Source organism: Molothrus ater, chromosome 4 (genome assembly GCF_012460135.2).
Source record: "Molothrus ater isolate BHLD 08-10-18 breed brown headed cowbird chromosome 4, BPBGC_Mater_1.1, whole genome shotgun sequence".
In the NCBI taxonomy this organism is placed as follows: Eukaryota; Metazoa; Chordata; class Aves; order Passeriformes; family Icteridae; genus Molothrus; species Molothrus ater.
In genome coordinates this window covers 33971260-33990179 of record NC_050481.2, presented here as the reverse complement: position 1 = coordinate 33990179, position 18920 = coordinate 33971260, and the positions used below count along the sequence as shown (strand labels likewise).

Sequence of the window (18920 nt, the reverse complement as noted above, 5' to 3'; positions counted from 1 at the left end):
ACACATTAACAGATTGCCCATTAGCTCTCAGCCAAGAAAAATATCCTGACAAGACAGAACTAAAAATACACAAAGATTTCTCTAGTCACACTTTCGGTTCTGTTACTCTGAAGAGATGTAGTAGGGAGGTGGAGAGAAGCTGCTTCTGGTTAAGAATGGGGGGTATGGACTGCATTCACTAATGACTGAAACAAGGAGGTTAGAAAGGTCCTAAAGAGGCTGAGAAAACTCTGAAAAACCCTATGAAATGTTGCTCATCCAACTGAAAGCTTTGGAAGGCCAAAGCTTAGTTTTGCTCTGTGTAACACTGCTCTTAGAATTTATCTTTTCTACAGATACATAGTAGAAACAAAAAATAAATACTAGAACATTTTTCTTAGGTTGAAAGCCAGACTATAAAAAGCTATTTCGGTTTAAGCATAAACACATCTTGTCTAAACAAAGACTAGAGATTTCTTCCATTGTTCATTCACTGTTATAAAATTTAGACTACAATAATGCATCCAGGAACAGAAAAAAGAAGTCTTCCTCTCCACAAGGTCCACTGTGCTTGTGAAAACCAGAAGTTGACTCTCCAGTCTTACAGCTCTTCCATTTTACAGACCATCTGTCACCACCATGCACCACAGACATGATTTTCTCTCCAAAAAGAAGTGAATGAAATTATGTCATAAGCCTATCAACCCTATTGTCCAGAGGGGCAATCAGAATGACATAATGCAGATATCCAGGTGTGGTGAGTGTTTCAGAGTTTGCCTTGGGGACTTGATTCCAAGCTCAATTAGATTTGTCAATTAGCCTTGTTTTGCAGTGATGTAATACTGCTCCTTGCAGGTCACTCGTTCGACACACCGGATATGTATTCAGAAACAGACGCCTATGGAAAGCGCTCTGGACATGAAATTCAGCCTTTGGTGTGGAAGGACATTCACAAAGTTAGAACATAAAACATATTCATTTAATGTAGTTTTCCCAGAATTTCATACTGAATTAATCTTTTCAACGAAGCTGAGGAGGAAAAGAACCTTATGTTCTCACAAATCTCTTTCAAAGGTGTCGAGATACTACATTTAAGGGCATAAAAGATAAAGTAATGGTGGAGAATTCTGGGGGGGGGGGGGGGGGGGGGGGAATATGCAAAAGCTACATTTCTCAGTAGTCTTATTTACCCTATAAGTTTATCCACAGCAGGATGGGAACCAGTTGGGAAGACTATTCAGAAAAGCTTGTTTCTCTTTCAGCTGCCTACACTATGCATTTACCACATGAACAGTCACAGTTCTGTCAGTCTGGCAAGTAATATTAGCAGCACAACCTCTATATTAGTACAAACTGCACAATATAGCTTTAAGAGTCTACTACATGACTGAACTATAAATATGAAAGATCTCTTTTACCTAAATCATGCAACAGATTCAAAATATAGAATCAGAGGTTTTAAGAATTTTCCTATTACCAGAATGCACAATTAGAATGCTTACAACTGAACACATGTCCCAGAGCACAAGAGGGAAACTAAAATAAAAATGTAGCAGTATAGAATGCTGCTGCTACAACATCAGGAAACAATAGTTAGACTGCGGTTACAGATGACACTGCATAACAATTGTACTCAACATTTACTATCAATCTTTCCTGTTCAGCTATTTTACCAATAAAATATATTATTAGGTTAGATGCTTCAGTGATGTGGGAAATACTAATTTTCCTGCTACATACTTTTTTATTATTTTTAAGTCCAAACTTTTTTATTATTATTTATGAAAGTGCAAAGTAAACAAAGTAGTTCCTTAGATTCTCACAGGAGGGAGAAATGGAGAAATTAGTACAGTCAATCTTAATTTTCTCTAATTCTCAAGCAGGCAGGCATGCATACATACAGAATTTGTTCTTAGTCAAATAACTGCATGCTAACCAACTTTCAAGGTATAAAGCTTTAAATTTACTTGCTTGTTTATGATATTCTTTTATTTTTTGACATTTTTATCTAGCTTCACTGAGAGGAAAAATATAAGAGCAATGCATGCATCATTTGAAAGGAAAAAAAATCCCAATTAACTGGGTTTTGGCAGGGGGAGTAATCCAAGCTAATGGCAGTGAAAACTGTAAAAGTTTCAGTGACATTTTCCTTGGGAAAGTTTCTCCTAGTACAAGACAAAATTTCTACTGCAAAAAAACAGGCCCACAAAAGGGAAAAATAATAGCCCAAGGAACTCAACTTCAAGTTTATTCCCCAAACCTTTAACATTTGTTTTAGGAAGTGAAATACCTCACAGAAGAAATGCTAAAAGAGACTTATCTGAGGACAGTCAGCTGTCCAGAGGCTGAAAGAGACCTCAGCACTGTGGCTATACAACAGAACTAAGACTTCTTGCCTAATCTCCCACGGTTCATGGTATTTTAATTGGAAGACCACACCAGAGTACACCCACCTTTTTTGTTTGCTTTACTTTGTTTTAGGAAAACAAAGTTGTTGAGAGAACAAAACAAAAGCCTTCAAAAAACCTTGAATATCAACTAAGTGCAGGCTATGAACAAGTATTACAGGATGGGAAATTGTTTTTCTAGTCATCTCACTCTCTATGTTTCTCAGCAGATATCCTGAATAAGTCATAAACTGTGGTAAGAATGGAAAAAAAGAGAAAAACCTCAGGAATCCACAAATAAATGCAGGTGCATGCTGCAATTCAAAAAGTCTGATGATGCCCCTTGAAATCTAACCCAGCATTTTCTTCTTTGGAATGATATCTGATTATGCAAATGCTGATCTATGTCCTAAGACTATGGCATTCCCAGTTTCACATCTTCTGGCAAATTACATCTTGAAGATGAACTAAGAATGCCTTACACTTGAACTCACAACGGTAAACACTGAGGGCAATATCCTGCAGAGAGACACAAGGAAATATCCGAGACATCAGAAGCACAGAAACTGCGTTACATCACATCCCGCTGCTACAGTGTGCCAGGATTCTTGCTGGAAGGAGGAGTAGCGTGACCCAAAATTCACACACAGGTTAAAGGTCTGCAGACAAACCTACGGGAAACCACACAGCTCATCAAGTTCTTCTGCACAATGTCAACAGCTTCCTTCCAATGGTTGTCTCCCCAACAGCACCACAGCATTTCTCCAGGCCCTTCTTTTCCCTGAAGCTCCAGGGCTCCTGATGTGCTGGCTTTACTACTGAGACTGTACTTTGGGGTTGCTGCATAAAATAGCTGCTGTTTTAGATGCAAATGGCAACATCAGCTCCAGAAACACCTCCTAGTTCTACAGGGCATCTGACAGACATCTGTTATCTGTAGATTTTTCACAAAGTTTGAAATATTGTAATAAAATGTACTTTTCAGCCTCTATAGCATCCCGCACTGTGCTGCTCCTGGGAGTTTTAAGTCAAAGCAGCAGTGTGATTCTAGGCACATCCACTAAAATGATCCCTTCCTTGTGAAAAAGTTAAAACACATATATAGCACCCATAAAATCCCCACAGAATACCCATAAATAACCCCTTAGAGGCTGCCACATTGTGTTTCTGGTAAATTCCTTCAGTTTTTTCACAATAAAACAGGGAGAAAAGGACCTACCAAGAGAACATTTATTCAACAGAAATAGTTATCTATAAGGAGCTACAGAATTATAACTTCATCTAACTATGGATCTCATGCCTCATGTGCAGTGCTTTCTGTCACAAGATTGCAAACGTAGTCTATTCAGTAGAAAACTAAGCAGCAAACACCACTCACTGGAGAAAATTTGAATGCAAATAACTTCTAAAATACAGGTGAAACAATCTTGCATCAGCATATTTGGGGGTAGGTCAAATTATTCTACCATGCCTAAGATTTGCACTGGTATCACTGAAATTTTTGAACTAGGTAAAACCATAAATGGCTTAGCTTGTTTTCTAAGCTGCAGAAACTCATTTCTATCTGGTTCCTAACAGAAAACACTGACCCAGCTGACCAACCTGAACAGCTTAAAAAAAAGGCACTTTTACAGGCTCAGCTGCAGGCCCTCAAGATGCAGTAAAAGCAGGTGTTAATTATATCTACAAAGCTTGCATACCTTATCTCAGCAAAAATTCTCTTATTTTATCCTGTTTCCTTGCGCATTGAGTGACACACAAATTTGAGTGTGAACGTCTCACACCCCTGAGTGTGAAGCCTGGCTTTGTCCTTCTATAGGGCCTCACTGTGGAACCCATCCTAATGGCAGAGATCAGTAAATTTACTCCTGGGAGCCCAAAACCCACCCCAGACGATAAGAGCTGACCTAGGGAGAACACACACTGGGGCTGTGCTGCTAAAAGAGGCTGAGCACCCGCTGCTCCCAGCATCTTTGATCAGGCACTTTACAGGCTGAGGTTAATGGAGCCTTTAAGGAAGATCTAGCAGGAAAAGTAAATTGGGAAATACTCTTGGAGGATCAGTTTCATTGATATATAGAGCTTTCAATTTTTTATTAAAAAATGATGGGTACATGGTACACACCCAGTGTGCAGCATTGAGGCACATTTATTTTTATTTCTGAAGAACTACCACACACTAAGAAGCAAACAAAATAATAGTTTTTTTCACTGGATAGACATCCTCAAAGTGATAGCTTTTAAGACTAAGAGGAACTACACACAGGTAACTCTTCATACACCTACCTACCTATCTCTTGTCCCTGCAGTACCTAAGCTCCCTATACTTGTGAAGCAGCACAAGTAAGAACTTCAATAAAATGTTTCCATGGGCCAAATTTTCCAAACAAATGCTTCTTTCTCCAGGCAAAACTAAGTGATGGCAGAGAATTGGCAATGCAGATCAAATTGCATTCTCCTACTGTTGTCTTTCTCTCATGCATAACCTCAAAACACTTAGTATCATGAATTATAATTGCTAATTATTCCCACTATGAAACAAGAATCCCACAGCAAACTGAGAGTAAACAGGCATTTCTCATTATATTAAATGATGCATATGAATCTTCTTAAATAATTGCAGACCAGAAGAAAAGGTTAACAATGACCAGTTACTTATTTGTGAGTGTTAATTGAGGAAAAAATAATGTTTTGATTGCAGTTGCTTCTGTTCTTTTTGAACTTGAACATTCTTCAGTTGTAAGCAAGTCAGACCTAACAATTCACAATTAGGAACAAAATATTTTTGTGATTAGAAAAACAGAGCGTCTGCATATTTGGCATATATGTACACCACACATTCTCTTCAATAAATTAAAGAAAACCACAGATATAGAGAACACAACCTTTGGCTGAACTAGTTTTCAGAATACAAAATAACTAATTAATGCAAAGGAGGCTGCTAGAAAACTTGAGCGCTTGTTTAACAATAGAGCTGTTGGGAATGGACAACCACTGCTGTTGAGAACACTTTGGGGAGGATAAAAAAGCATCACCGAGATACACATGTCTACTGAAATACCAGTGAACTCGGTTCCTGAGGCCAGTTCTTGTTACCGATAACTTCAATAGGTGAAGAATTTATCTGACATTAAAGAGGCTGCAGTCCTTAATCAGTAGGATAAACGTTCTAGAAAACCACTGTACAAAGCGAGAAGAGGCTGTACCTCAGCACAGCGTGGAAAGGGATCTGTCAGGCACCGAGCAGGCGGGAGGCACCACGGCACAGGCTGTGGAACCCTACGGCACAGGCTGTGGCACACCGGCACGCAGCACCACCAGCCGGGTTCTGGAAGCGGGACGCGGGGGCCGAAAGCTCGGCAGACAGACAGACAGACAGACAGTCACCGCCCCTGCGCAACCCTCCCGCTCGGGAGCCGCGCTTATCGCATCCACCTCCACGGGGCGGCCGGCGCCGAGGGCCCGCCCCGGCCCACGGGAAGGGGTGCCCGGCCGGGGAGGGAGCGACAGGTTGGGATGGGAGAAGGCGAGAGGGAGGCGGAGGCGGCACCCGCTCCCGCCGCGGGGGCGGGCAGGGAGGGCCCCGGGAGAAGCCGCCACCCTCCGGCGGAGCCCGGCCCGGCCGCTCCGTGTGCCCGGCCGGTGCTGCGGGGCGCAGTCCCGCCTCGACACCTTCGAGCCCCGCCGAAATGCTCTCTGCAACTTGCGCGGCTCCTCGGCCGGCACGACGCCCCCGGGGCCGCGGAGCGCTGGCGGCCGCTCCAGCCCTGCCCGCCGCCGCGCCTCTCCCAGCCCAGCCGGAGACCGTAGGGAAGTAAGTGGGAAGTCCCAGAAGAGCAGGTCCCGGGTACCTTCCCCAGCCAAGGCGGCTGGATGCAGGGCTCCGGCTGCGCTCGCCGCCGCTGCCCCGGGAAGGGAGCAGGTGAGCCCGGGACTCCCCCCACACGCACCCCGCGTAAATAAAGCCGAGACAAAGTCACCATCTGGGGAGGGGGCGGGGAGCTGCATTAGACGTGGAAGTCACTTACCAGCTTTGCAAGGATCCTTATAATCTATCGCCTCGGCTTTATCCTCTTCAGTGAAATCGTAAGTGTAGTCATAATCAAGGCCAGAGCAGGAAGAAGGCTTCCCGCAGACCGTCCACCCGGCCAGCCACAGTGCCATCCTCCAGCAAAGCATCTTCATCCTCCCTCGGGCGGAGAGGTGGCGAGCAGGGCGAGGGTGAACTAGGCGGCCGGCTCTGCTGTCCACGCCGGCTTGGGAAAGGAGGGTAAGGGATGGAGAAACCATAGGTTCTGGGGGAGGTTGGTATTTTTTTCCTTCTCCACCTGGAGGCTCTTCCAAGAGACGGTGCTCCCTAGGTAGCCCCAGTCAGACGGGTGCGACACAGAGTGAGGAGCATGAGCGTCGCTGCCCCCCCTGCCCCCTCGCCGGGGAAAAGTCGCTGGGTGTGTGGGTGGGCGCAGGGGGTGGACTCAGTCCGGGAGATCCTGTCTGTCAGGGCTTCCCCTCGCCTCTGTCAAAACCCAGCCAAACTTCCCGCGGAGGAGGCGGCCGCGGCGGCTGCTGCCCGCGTCCCGCTCCGCGCCCGGCCCGCGCCCCGCTGCGCGCCCGCCGACCGCCGCGCCGCCGACCCCGGTCCCGCTGGTGCTGCCAGAAGATGGATTCGGGCTGCACATCAGCAAACTACCTCGGGGAGAGGGGGGGAAAAGAGAAAGAAGAAAAAAAAAAAGGGAGGAAGGGAAGAAAAGGGAGCGGGGAGGAGGGAGAGGGAGGTGGGGTGCACTACAGCAAACCGCGGAGCTCTACTGATGGGAGGCAGCAGCTATGCTGGAAGGAGCAAAGTGTCAGAGTTTCGCCCCCCTCTGCACAAACACTCTAAGCTCTGTCTCTGTCCTGTCCCCCCTCCTCCGTCGCCCTTTAACTTACGAAAACCTTACAGGCAACTAACACACAGTCGTCAGCATCCTGCTTACTTATTCATACAGTCAGGGTCAGGATCCGGGCTGCTTCTGATCTGCTCCCTTGATAGTGTGTCTTATGGAAACACACGCGCATTCACTATACGCCTCTATCTCCATATAGCTTTCTCTCTAGATAAGCAGTGCATGGCATTTAAACAACAACAACAAAAGGATCGAGATCAGATAAAACAATGCATAGATCGACACCCGGCAGCCGAAAAAGCGCGAGAAAATGGGTGCTGAGGAGGACGATAAGAAGAATTAACTACAATTTAGGAGACAGGAAAATAAATCGGTGTCTGTATATTTCCCCCTCTGCTGCTGCTGCTGCTTTGCAGTGTTAGCCCCATGAGCTGAAGGGTGGGGGTTAAGGAGCGAGGGGGAGGGGGAAAGAGAAAAGTTTAAGAGCCCACAGTTTGTTTAAAACAGAAGAAGGCATTATAAAAGGTCCACTGGTCTCCAGAAGTTCAGCCAAGCAGCTGGGAGCCGGTTCCAAAATGAAAGTAAGAACAAACAAACAAACAGCAAAAAAAAAAAAATAATCAAGGCAAACAAAAAGTAAAATTGCAGCATGCAGCAGCGCAGAGATCTTGCAGTCGGGCTTTCCTGCTCTCACGTGGATCTCCAGGAAAGTGGTGGAGGTTTATTTTCCAAGCGAAGTTTCCGCGGGAGCCACCGCCCCGCTCCGCGGTGTCCTGCCTCGCCTCGCCCGGCCCCGCCGCGCTTCAGCGCCGAGGCGCCCCGAGCTGCCGCCGGCTGCGCGGGGCCGGGTTTTGTTTTAAAGCCCGAGAAGGGATCAGCGCGCAAAGCCTCATTTCAGCCGATCAACCTGGAGAGGGAGGGGGAGGAGGGGTAGAGATACGTGCTGCTGGAATAAAATAAGATCAAGCGGGGGAAAAAAATATGTATACACGTATAGGTAGCTAGAGATCTCCCTGCCTGCCTCCTCCCCTCCCCCGAGACGGGCAGCTCCGATCCTGCAGGAACGCCTGAAACTGTTTCAGACCAAGGTGAGACTTTTCCGTAGCAAACTCTACTCCTCCTCCTTGTACGAGTTTCCATGGAAAAGGGCGGGGGGGACGACGAGGGGCGGGTAGAGGGGTGTTTCTTCTGCTCCCATTTCGCCGGGGTGTCACATTTAACACGGACTTTTGAAAGAGCTGCCGCCAAGAAGCGGTTGCGTCTTTCTCTCACGTCCAAGCCCGCGCAGGCTCTCTCTCCCCGCAGCACTTCCCGGTAGCCTTCCCTCTGTGGCAGGGGTGGAAATCCGGAGCCAGTCCCTTCCCCCGGCCGTGCCAGGAGCGCAGGCGGGCCGCCCCAGGTGCCGGGGGACGGGGGCACCCGAAAGCACTGAACGCAAACTCCGGGTGGGCACACTGTGCTATCGCAGCTATCGGGGGAAGGAAGGACGGGACACAACTTCCTATCGCCGCTGTCAAGACTTGTAAAGACCCCCAAAATACGGGGGTCGGGTGGGAGCAAGGTGCAGAGCCTCCCTTCGAAGGACGAAACCTGTAGTGCCTACCCGGACACTGTGCGTCTGCCCCTGCCGTCCAGCGAATGAAGGGTTAGTGCTGCTATAGATAGGCAGTCTCGGCAGGTCACAACATTAAAACTGGAAAGGTCGGTTAAGACAGTGCTAATAGGTGTTTAACAATATTAAGAAGTCTGGCACCAAGTAGCGTCAGTGTCTTTGAAGCACCCATGTGCTTCCTTATATTTTTGGCGTGCAGGTTGTTTCTGCATTGCTCCTAACTCAGTCTTTTTGCTGTAAACTTGAAAGCCAAGGAACGCGTAGCTGCCACTGAAAAGGTGCAGCCTTCACTAGGCAATCTTTGTCCCAGCAGTTCAGTTTGCTGTGTTTCATAAAGCCCTCAAAAAGCACCACGTACCAGATGAAAGAAAAGCCTGAGAAACTTGTGGCCTGCTCTTTTTCCCTCTTCCTCAATATACTTTCTATGACCAGCCATCACAGACACTTGGAACTGACTCCAAGGAAGTTATCAGAGACCCTTTCTGTCAGTCCTTCAGAGCAGTGTCAGGGCTGATGACTGCCTCTGTTTGCAGTGTCACGGTTTGGCAGGCTGTGTTTTACTAAAGAAACCAGCCTGATCCAATCTGAAATATGGTTTCTGTTATTTTTTTATGCCTGCAAAGGAGGCAGCTTATTTTGCAGTGTTATTAAAAATTGCATGCTCATTTGAAAAAGTGGATCCCCCTAACCTGGTTTTGTTACCTTGTTTCATATATACGCACCTTTAAAAAGTTAATTTTCTTTCCTGTGCCTTTGCACCTCCACCCCAAAAAAAGGAGCAATCTCTGTCTAGCAAGCACATGTTTGTCAACAGAGCTTTAGAAACACTGGTTTTGCTGATTGCTTTACAGCCCAAGAAGAGGAATGTACAACATGCAATCCTCAGCATGCCAGTCTCCCAAGTGATGAGATTATTAGAGCCTCTGCAGCAGGAGATTAACTCTCCCAGCAAGGTAGGCACTGACGTCACCTTCAGCCTCAATCTGCCCCGACCTCAGCATCCCCAGCACAGGCAGAGCAGCACCAAGCACTCACAGCCTTGAGGACAGCTGGCCTTGCAGAGCCCTGACTAAGACAGGAAACAAACCCAGAAACGCTAGATGGGAGTCATGCAGAAATCTGGGCACATGAGTGCTGTAACAAATGTGTGTATATGTCAGGGTAAAAGCTGTTTTCTGCTTGTAACCCAGAGCAGCTACACATTAGAATTACTCTTTAAAATATGCATTGCAGCTCTGCAGAAACTATTCGACATTGCTTAGGTATTAATATTCCCATCAGTGACATTAGTAAAAAGCTTTCTTTATATTAAAATATTTTTTTTCCTAGTAACCAAACTGTTCCACATTAAAAAAAACTTTTTTTCCCTAAGTAACCTGTTAATTATTCAACCTAACTCCTTTCAGGATGCAAATTTTTGAAACATTTTAAGTAAAAAATATTTTTTCCTTATCACACATTCATGTCTACCATTCCAAAAAGCTCACAACTCTGATAATCCATCTGACAACACAGTCAATCAAAAATCCATCCTACAGCCGTTTCCAAAGAAACGAATACATAGCCAGGAAGACAGAATGCTTAAGCTGGAAGGAAACCAACCAAAGGAACACAACAACAGCAACAACAAAGCCATTTTCCCTTTTCTTTTAAATTTCCTGGTCTGTGGGTATAATACAGGGACAGAGATAATGGTAAATGTAGTTATGTTAAAAGTGGTGGTGGTATTTATATATATATATATATTTATTTATTACTAATTTTTTCTAATCCAGAAAGCTGGAGGCTTTTCAGCTCTTCCTACACAAAAAAAGAAACAACCAAAACCAAAAAAAACTTTAAAAAAGGACAAGTATGTAAGACAAACACAATCACAGAACTAAAAAAAAAAATACATATGAAACATCGTTGCTCACACCTCCTCCTCATTCTTTGGCTATCTGTCTGCTGCTTAGGCCTCCATCTAGTGTGGAGTTTTAGGTGGGTGGACACAATGGGCTTATTCACAAACATCAAGCTCAGCACATGCCTAAGGCTTTGAAGGCTGAAGACCGTGGTGGGTCAGCTCCTTGGGATCAGGACTCATGGGACTTTTCAGGAGGCTAAAACAGAGAAGTTCTGCAGAAGGTGGTTACCTTCCTGCCTTATCTCCTGATAAACATATTCACTCTGAGGTGCCTAGAGCACTTCTGAGACAGCTGTAGTTATGTTTAAGTACTTTCCCACTCCCCAAGTGGTCATTCTGTAGGGAAATGCTGAAGCTGAAAGCACATTGTGACAAATAAAGTATCTACAGTAACAAACATGCACGTACACAATTGTAACACTATACTGAGTGAACCACATAAACTAAAATTAAACTTTTGAAGTTAAAAATCAAGCACTCATGATCATAGCAGTGAGCTCACCAGAGAAACCATACTTCTCCCTTTCTCTCCTACATGTACTCATATATTATGAAAGTTGCTCACTGCATGTTCACATATAATTTTTTCCTACAAACCTCTGTGCTTAATTAACAAAAAGCCCTTCAATGTTATGTTTTCTGTTTTACTTTTGAAAGCATGCCCCATGCTTTATTCATTATGCATTTATTCTGATCCTGTTCTGCATACAGAGTTATTAATTTCCTCATGGGCATTTTTTGGAGCTTGTTGCTACAGTATTCATGGGCTTCAAAATATTAACTCTTTTAGTTTTATAATAGACCTCTCAGTTGAGGGGATATTATGACAGGATATGAATATTACTTTTGGGAAACAGTTACAGATTACCTGGTTTGATATCTTGTAGACCTGTTAGGACTTGGCACTATAGAAAAGCTTATTTCTTCAAGGCCACTGCTTTCAGTTGTAGTAATTTTAGTCAGTGACTAACTATCCCTAATCAAAGTCTGGAGTTTTCAAGCATCTGAAACTGAGAAGCAAATTATCAAGAAGTATAATTTAAAAGCCTTGAACCAACTCTATCAAGGAACTCTGTGGCAGAGACAAGAGCTACGACACAAATTTCAAACTGCTCAGCTCTCTCAAGATTTTGACACCGCTTGTGTCAAATATTTTTTTTTTCTTCAATGCTTCCTTCAGTTTCTAGAATAAACACAGCTAGACTTCTGCCAGCAACAGCCCCATCATTAATAATACCCACATAATTCATCCACTGCTTTGAATCTTCTGCTCCTCAACACATTACCTGTTAGCATGAATATGTCATGCTGTGTGTGGCCCAGCATTTGAAAAGATGTTTCCCTCTTCACCACTGGATTTCATGGCAGGAGAGAGAATCTTGGGATCCCTTCCAAACTCTGGGAGAGGGTGTTTTTAAATAGCACACTCCCATCTGCTTTCTTCCCATGTCCATGCTTTGCCTTATCTTTGCTTGTTATTTCAAACCTGTCTTCATTCTCTCTTCAGTCTTGGCTGATCCCACTTTTGTTTTTCTTATCTAGTTAATGCTAGTGTTTGATTCTCCTCCCAGCTCCAGCTGCCCTAGTTGCACTTTTCTTTAATCTCGTTCTGGGACTTCTCACTCTCCGATTCATCTTTAGCTACGCAGGGTTCTTTTGTTGTTGTTTTTGCTGTTGTTTTGTTTTCACTCCCTTTACCTAGTTGATCTTTCTCTTGTCTTCTCACCTGATTTAACTTTTAGTTATGTTGACATCCACCCTCTTTGTCTATTCTTTACTCCAGGTGTGCACCACAAAGCTGCTCTTGCTCCTTGACCATATTTCCCAGTTGCAGAGGGAAAGTCCTCACACTCCAGTCCTTACATTGCTGTTGAGGCAGTTTTTTGCTTGTTTGCTACCTTCCATCTATCTCTTCACTCTGTTATTCCTCATGCACAGTTTCCTTACATGAAAAATTTTTGTCCCAAAATATGTCTGTCATTCCCACTGCTGATTTCTCCTGATCACACCCCACATTTTTTTTTCAGGAGCTTTGTGCTGGCTCTACCATGCTGCAAAATCAGTTCTTCCTCCCCATCTATTCAAGTGAGACAACCTTGCCCTCCCCATTCCACAGGTATGGCTGAGGTGGATTAAGCATTTGGAATTATGGTTTCTTCTCAATTAAGTTACAGATCCAAGCAAGGCACTGCTCAAAATGATCATGTGCAGGTAAGGGAGCTGTTAAAGCTGCATCTATTCAAGGCTGGCTCTGGTCATGTGTAAGTCTATACCAATGATAACAGGAAAAAAAAAAGATACATCTCTTTACACAAGGATGGATATTCTCCTTCTTTTTATTCTGCTCAAGATTTTTTTACATTTCCCACAGGCTGAGCATACTGAACCCCTTCCAAAAATACTGCTGTGATTTTTTATTAGGATCAATCTCATCTATTTCCATGTTTCATTTTCAAATGAAACCTTGAAAAACCTATTATTAAACCTTGATAGTTTAAGCTAACATTCTGAAAGAAAGATTGACAAAGAAATTAAAATTGAAAATCAGCTCATAGCTGACACTAGCATGGAAAATATGCCAAATCTTCACAATTAAGCAAAGGTGTATAAGCAACTTAAAAAATATCTACCAGCAGAGATTGTCAAGAAAATTTAATATTAGATACCTAACCAGACTGTGTTTATAACATGATTGTGTTATGTTCTCTCCACTTTTACTCCTCTAAAAGCTGCAGCAAGCAAAACCACATTGAAAACATATACTGATGTTAAAACAAGTAATCAAGCAACAACAACAAAACCACTGGTGCACTACTTAAATTAGAAACTGTTCTGTGTTTACTCAGCATCCCTGATCCTCATCAAGCAATAAATCAATTTGCAGTAGCTGTGGACAGCTTTTTAAACACAGGGCCAGAAGAGCTTAACTGTTAAAGCAATGTTCAAAGCTAGGAGGTTAGTATAAGAGGTCATATTAAATATTCACTTGTCTGAAAACAGCTGCATTCCAAGTATTAGGAGGCATCCTGACCTTCTCTTAATTAAAAAAACAAAGTCTATGAGTTTTGAGCTTAGCAGAGCTTAGCTTGCAGTTCTTCAGAAGATAGATAGAGGTTGCTAGATGAAAAACTGGCATCTAAATGTTTGCTAACTTGATTTTGTTTGGTTTACTTTATTGTCTAACATAAAATAAACAAACAAACAAAAACCAAACAAAAAAACCCAACACCCCACCCCCAAAAAACCAACACCTTCCAACTCCCCGAAAACAATAGCTAAAAGCTGTTTGGTTTGAAGTTTGCAGTTTATGTTTACAAGTTGATAAATCATTGAGGATCCAATTCTCAGCTTTGTAAGATGCTGCTCCTTGTCAAAGTTGACAGCAAATTTGCATTTGATTTGTGTGAGAGCTGATCAGGGTCACTTATCAGTCATCACTTTAGACACTGGTAACTGGTGAACATAGTTTCTTTGGCAATTCTATGATAATAGTGTAATAAGATATAAAAATGATAGTACTACTCCCAGACCTGTTCTTCTATGAACAAATATTGCTGTTAGACTCAGAAGTGACATTTGTTATTAGACTGACTAGGTGTACAGGGTTAATCTTACCCTCCAGTATTCAGCACACTGTCACATAGCTGGGAGTCAGTGGATGATTTTTGACAGAAGAAAGCCTCTAATGAGCCTGATCTTGAGTGACTGTTGAGCATTTTGATCTTCCATTCATTTCTGGAAGACAAAGCAGCTCAGCACCTTGACAAACAGGAGTCACTGTTTTGAGCCATGAGCCACTCAGATGAAAAACCTCTGCTTTAGTTTGCATTGTAATTTAGCATTCATAACACCTCTGGCACTTATGGCAGAAAACATGTAACAGTGACACTGGAGGTAAGGAATCCAAGCAAACAGAGGAACCTTGTCCTAATTGGGTGTCTATGTAAACACAAGTATTCCTCCAACTCTGGCTCACTGAAGATAAATAAGGTCTATCACCAGCACCCGGGAAGAAGAATGGCAATTGTCGTACAGGAAGCAGCATGAAACTATGGTACAAGCACTATCAATGACAGAAATATTGTCCTGTAGTTATCAGCATTGTTTTAGCTGTGGTAATACTTATAAAAGTTCTCTAAACAGCAGAGAGACTTTTACCGTTTTCAACAATGTCTAACACATATTTCTCATTAATACAATTAGTAAAATACCCAGTGAATTTTATGGTGCAGCTGTCAAAAAAAAAACCACCTTATATACCTAAGGTGTCTTACTTGGCACCTCTTTCTTATCTTCAGTATCATAAGATCATAAATGTGCATGGCAAAACTAATTTAATTGCATCCACATTACCCAGCCCTCTCCAAAATTATTTGCACTCTGCTTATCGTCAATTCTTCTTTACTACAATAGAACATTTTCCAGCAAGAGCTTCTTTTGAAAGAAGGCACTGATGCACCATGCAGCAATAATTAATAACCTCTGTCTGGAGAATTCAAGGATTATATTGTATTCTAAACTGAATGCTCTTTCACTCACTAAGGTGATAGTTTTGTGCAGGCACAACCAATATTTGCTGTAAATAATACATATTTCACAGTAATTACACACATATCTATGGAATACACATATGTTTTACAATTTGCATTTAACTTGCAGCCATTTTAGTACAATTTTCCTTCAGCATGATTACAGTACTAAGCTCCTGCAATTCATTTTCCCCCCCCCCACCTCAAAGCTATATAATTTGCAATAGTAGAGATGTCACAGATGACTGACTAGACATAGCTATTGTCAGTTGGGGGCACATATCAGTGAATACGCAATATAAAGCACCCAAACTAAACTCTGAGACCAAAGCACTTCCAAAATTAATTCCAGAATCTGGAACCAGCATTTACATAAAATTTTTATCTTTCCAAGAAAAGGTCTCAGGCACCACTTGTGCATGCACAGTTCTGTGTTGCACTTAATAGAATCCATTCTCACTGAAAAAGCAGTGAGGATTTTCTGAAGAGTCGGATTTATTATACATTCTCCAGACATCTAAGTTTGTGTTTCCAATGTGCTGACAGGAATGCCCTTGTCAAATTAGTCACTGAAGCCCTTACTTTATGATTACAGGCTTAAAACATTGAATACATGAACAACTCAGAATCTTTGAGTATGAAGCATAAGAATCGTACATTTGTATTCCTGTTTATTATTATGTAGAACTGCACAACAGGTAAGATTTATTTTTTAAGTATGTGTGTGCCATGTGCACTTTCTTTGTTAAAGAATTGCACTTACCATATAAAAACTGCACTTAATTTGCAACATCTAAAAAGCTCCCTACCTTCATACACCATGGCCAAATTTGTATTTGCATGGATCCTCTTTTTCAGTGGGGGACATGAGTAGCAGTTTGCAGGACAGACATTGCAGATAAACTTTGCACAAAATGCTAGCAGTGGAAACAGTCAGAAATACTCTTGGTTTAAGACTAACCTACATTAAAGCAAGAGATCATGACTTCTAAATGATTCAAGCAGCCTTCATTTTGTGGGAAACTCTCCTACTACTAGTTTTCCTCCTTCTTAAACCTGTTTTCTTCTCTCTGTATTATGTTCCTGTAACCTGTCACAAATATGCTGAAACCCATTACTTTGTCACTCAACTCTCTATAGAAATTGATACTGTCAGTTCATTTTTTGTCTTTATAAGTAATTATTTCTTTGGTGTCAAATGTCAAACAATTGAATATAGTTTTTTATATTTGCATATTTCATTTGATTTTAATACAGCCATTTGATGTATTTGCAACAAGTTCTCTACTCCTGTCCAAGTTCCATTCACTTTTATGAACAGATCAGTTTGCCAAATGTCTCCATCAGTAAATATGGATCTTTGGTTATTATCACTTGTTACATTTCTTTCTGTAACTTCCATCATCAGTGTCACCACAGGAACAGAATATCTGTTTGTTGGGGAAATAAAGACATTGGAACGTGTCTGAGGCTTGGTTTAAAAAGCAGTGGCAAACTAGACAAGGAAGTTCAGTTTCTCTTCTGAAACCAAATATGTGATTATATTTTAGTATCGGAGCATTAACAAGGAATCATGTTGAAGTAGCCTATGCTAGTTCTTCAGAGAGTGTACACATAATTGAATTAATCAGGTAGCTAGCCAGAGAAGTGATAAAATGCCACAAGCAAGGATTCTGTGTGAAAGAGATTGGTACTTATAAATAACATTTGTTATTCATTTTCAACAGTGAGCACAATACAAAAAACACTCCCTGACCAAGTCTGCTGTCAATGTCCAGGTTAAGGTCTGCAACAGAAATCATCTCACCTGTCCCAGCGATAGGCCTTTTTTACAGATTACCCACCACCTGTAGTTAATAGTAAGTGGATGGTTCATCTTCCCAGACCCAGCCCTCGTGTTCCGAGCAAAGCTCGGTTTTAGCCAGCAGCCAGGAGCACCCTTAGAGAGGGCAGCCCACGGCCCCGACACCGTCCCCACGCTTGCGCGTGTTCTCCCAAGAATCGCGCCCAGTTTGGAAGCGATGGCATTGGAGGTGAGGTGCACACGTGTGGTGGCATCCCTGCCCTCCGAGCAGGCGGTGATTTTTTGGCATCCTGCGACCCCTAGTGAGAGCCGGGGCCGCCCCTGCCCCCGCCCCGGGCCGGCGGGCTCCGGCCAGGCACCGGCGATTTCCAGGTCGCGGGCAAAACATCTCCCGTGGGATTTCCGCTTCCCCCGTTAACTGACTGAAAGCTGCTATAAAAACATCATAACGCCTTGCCTTTGCTTGCTTCGAAACAATGCGCTGATTGTGTGGCAACTTCACAAAAAGCTGCTGGAAGCTCTCAAGGCAGTGGAGGGAGAGGCGAGAGACCGGACTCATCTTCTACATACCACCCCAGGAAAGAAAGAAAGACAGACAGAAGGAAAACTGCCGGCTCCACTTCTACTTAATTATCCGCCTGTAAGGCCTAAGCCTTTGCAAATAGCAACCATCAGTAGGGAAATGTGTTTGTTTGCCCACTGGTGCTAGGAAAACACTGGTGAGAAGTCAGTCTCACAGCCTGCAAATTTGCAAGCTAAGCTTTACGCTGTTGTCATCATGCTCAGATCCCCCAGAACAATGGAATTTAAAACAATGATTGGTTCTGTTCTAAACACATACACGAATTAAAAGCTGAAAATGTAAACATGCAATTATTGAAGAGGAAAGGGCATTTCTTAACTTGGTTCAGTTCCTTCAGCTGAGATCAAGTTGGTATACGTGCATCAGAATGTGCTTGAATATACAGACAATGGTAAATATCAAACTGTGTTCTGTACAGAGACATACTGTAGGGCCACAGCTACAGTAGGAAAGGGGAGAGTCTGCTGTTTTAATGCCTACAAATTAACAAATAAAACATGCCTAATGTTAAAAATAAACATGCCAGAACTTTAATAGTGTGATTATCCAATAGAAATTATAATACACATAATATCACTTTTTCAGTGGGAAGATGTTGACTATCTTACTGGAGAAGCACTGTTATTTGTCAGATTAAAAGATTCCAGGGTATGAAATGCACCTGGTTTTCAAAGACACACATTAATCTCTTGTGATATATTCATTTCTAAAGAAGCAGTAGAGGCCTAGAATAAGGGGGGTTTATTCAGTGTTTTACATCAAAATAATCATGGCTTGCCTTTGATGAATAGAATTGTCTTCTGATTCGTAGCTTTCCAAAACCCACTAAGCTCAAATTCAAGCCTTCTGGTCAGTCTTCCCAGAAGTTTTCATCTGCTTACAACCAAAATTAAAAGTTAAATATCTTCAGGAGTTCAGATTTAAAAGCCTACATTGAACTCACTCAAACGATTTTCTTTTAGAGTTGAATTTTTCACAGAGGTTTGCCTAATGGGAGCATGGATAATATGAATGTTAGACAAGCCTACAAGTACCATCTCCTATTTTTCCAAAGTTTCTTTTACATGGTTTAGTGCCTCCTTTCCATTGCTTACTTTGCTAAATCACCACTTTAAGCAACATACTGTCAAACCTGTATATTGCCTCTGAGAAAATGACTAGTGTGGAGAATTCATTGTTAGTTATACTTCTTTTATGTATTTAAAACACCTATATATTATATACTTCAAAGGAG

The 18920-nt window shown here is 42.7% G+C and overlaps 1 protein-coding gene and 1 long non-coding RNA gene across 3 annotated transcripts in view; one reads left to right on the top strand and one right to left on the bottom strand.

Annotated features, from left to right (window-relative positions):
- The window catches only part of TLL1 (tolloid like 1), a 125208-nt gene extending 118332 nt beyond the window's left edge, over positions 1-6876 (bottom strand). The window contains exon 1 of one of the 2 annotated variants that reach the window (XM_036382837.1): positions 6395-6876. In XM_036382837.1, coding sequence (XP_036238730.1) covers positions 6395-6656 — 262 coding nt within the window. In that variant the 5' untranslated portion in view covers positions 6657-6876. The remainder of the gene's footprint in view (positions 1-6394) is intronic. The other variant, XM_054514741.1, reaches the window with a different exon arrangement.
- Positions 6877-9744: 2868 nt separating this feature from the next.
- On the top strand, positions 9745-17632 carry LOC118686566 (uncharacterized). Its single transcript, XR_004980188.1, has 4 exons — positions 9745-9817; positions 12798-12886; positions 15895-15997; positions 17027-17632. It is a non-coding gene; the product is annotated as an uncharacterized LOC118686566 (long non-coding RNA).
- Positions 17633-18920: the final 1288 nt, after the last annotated feature.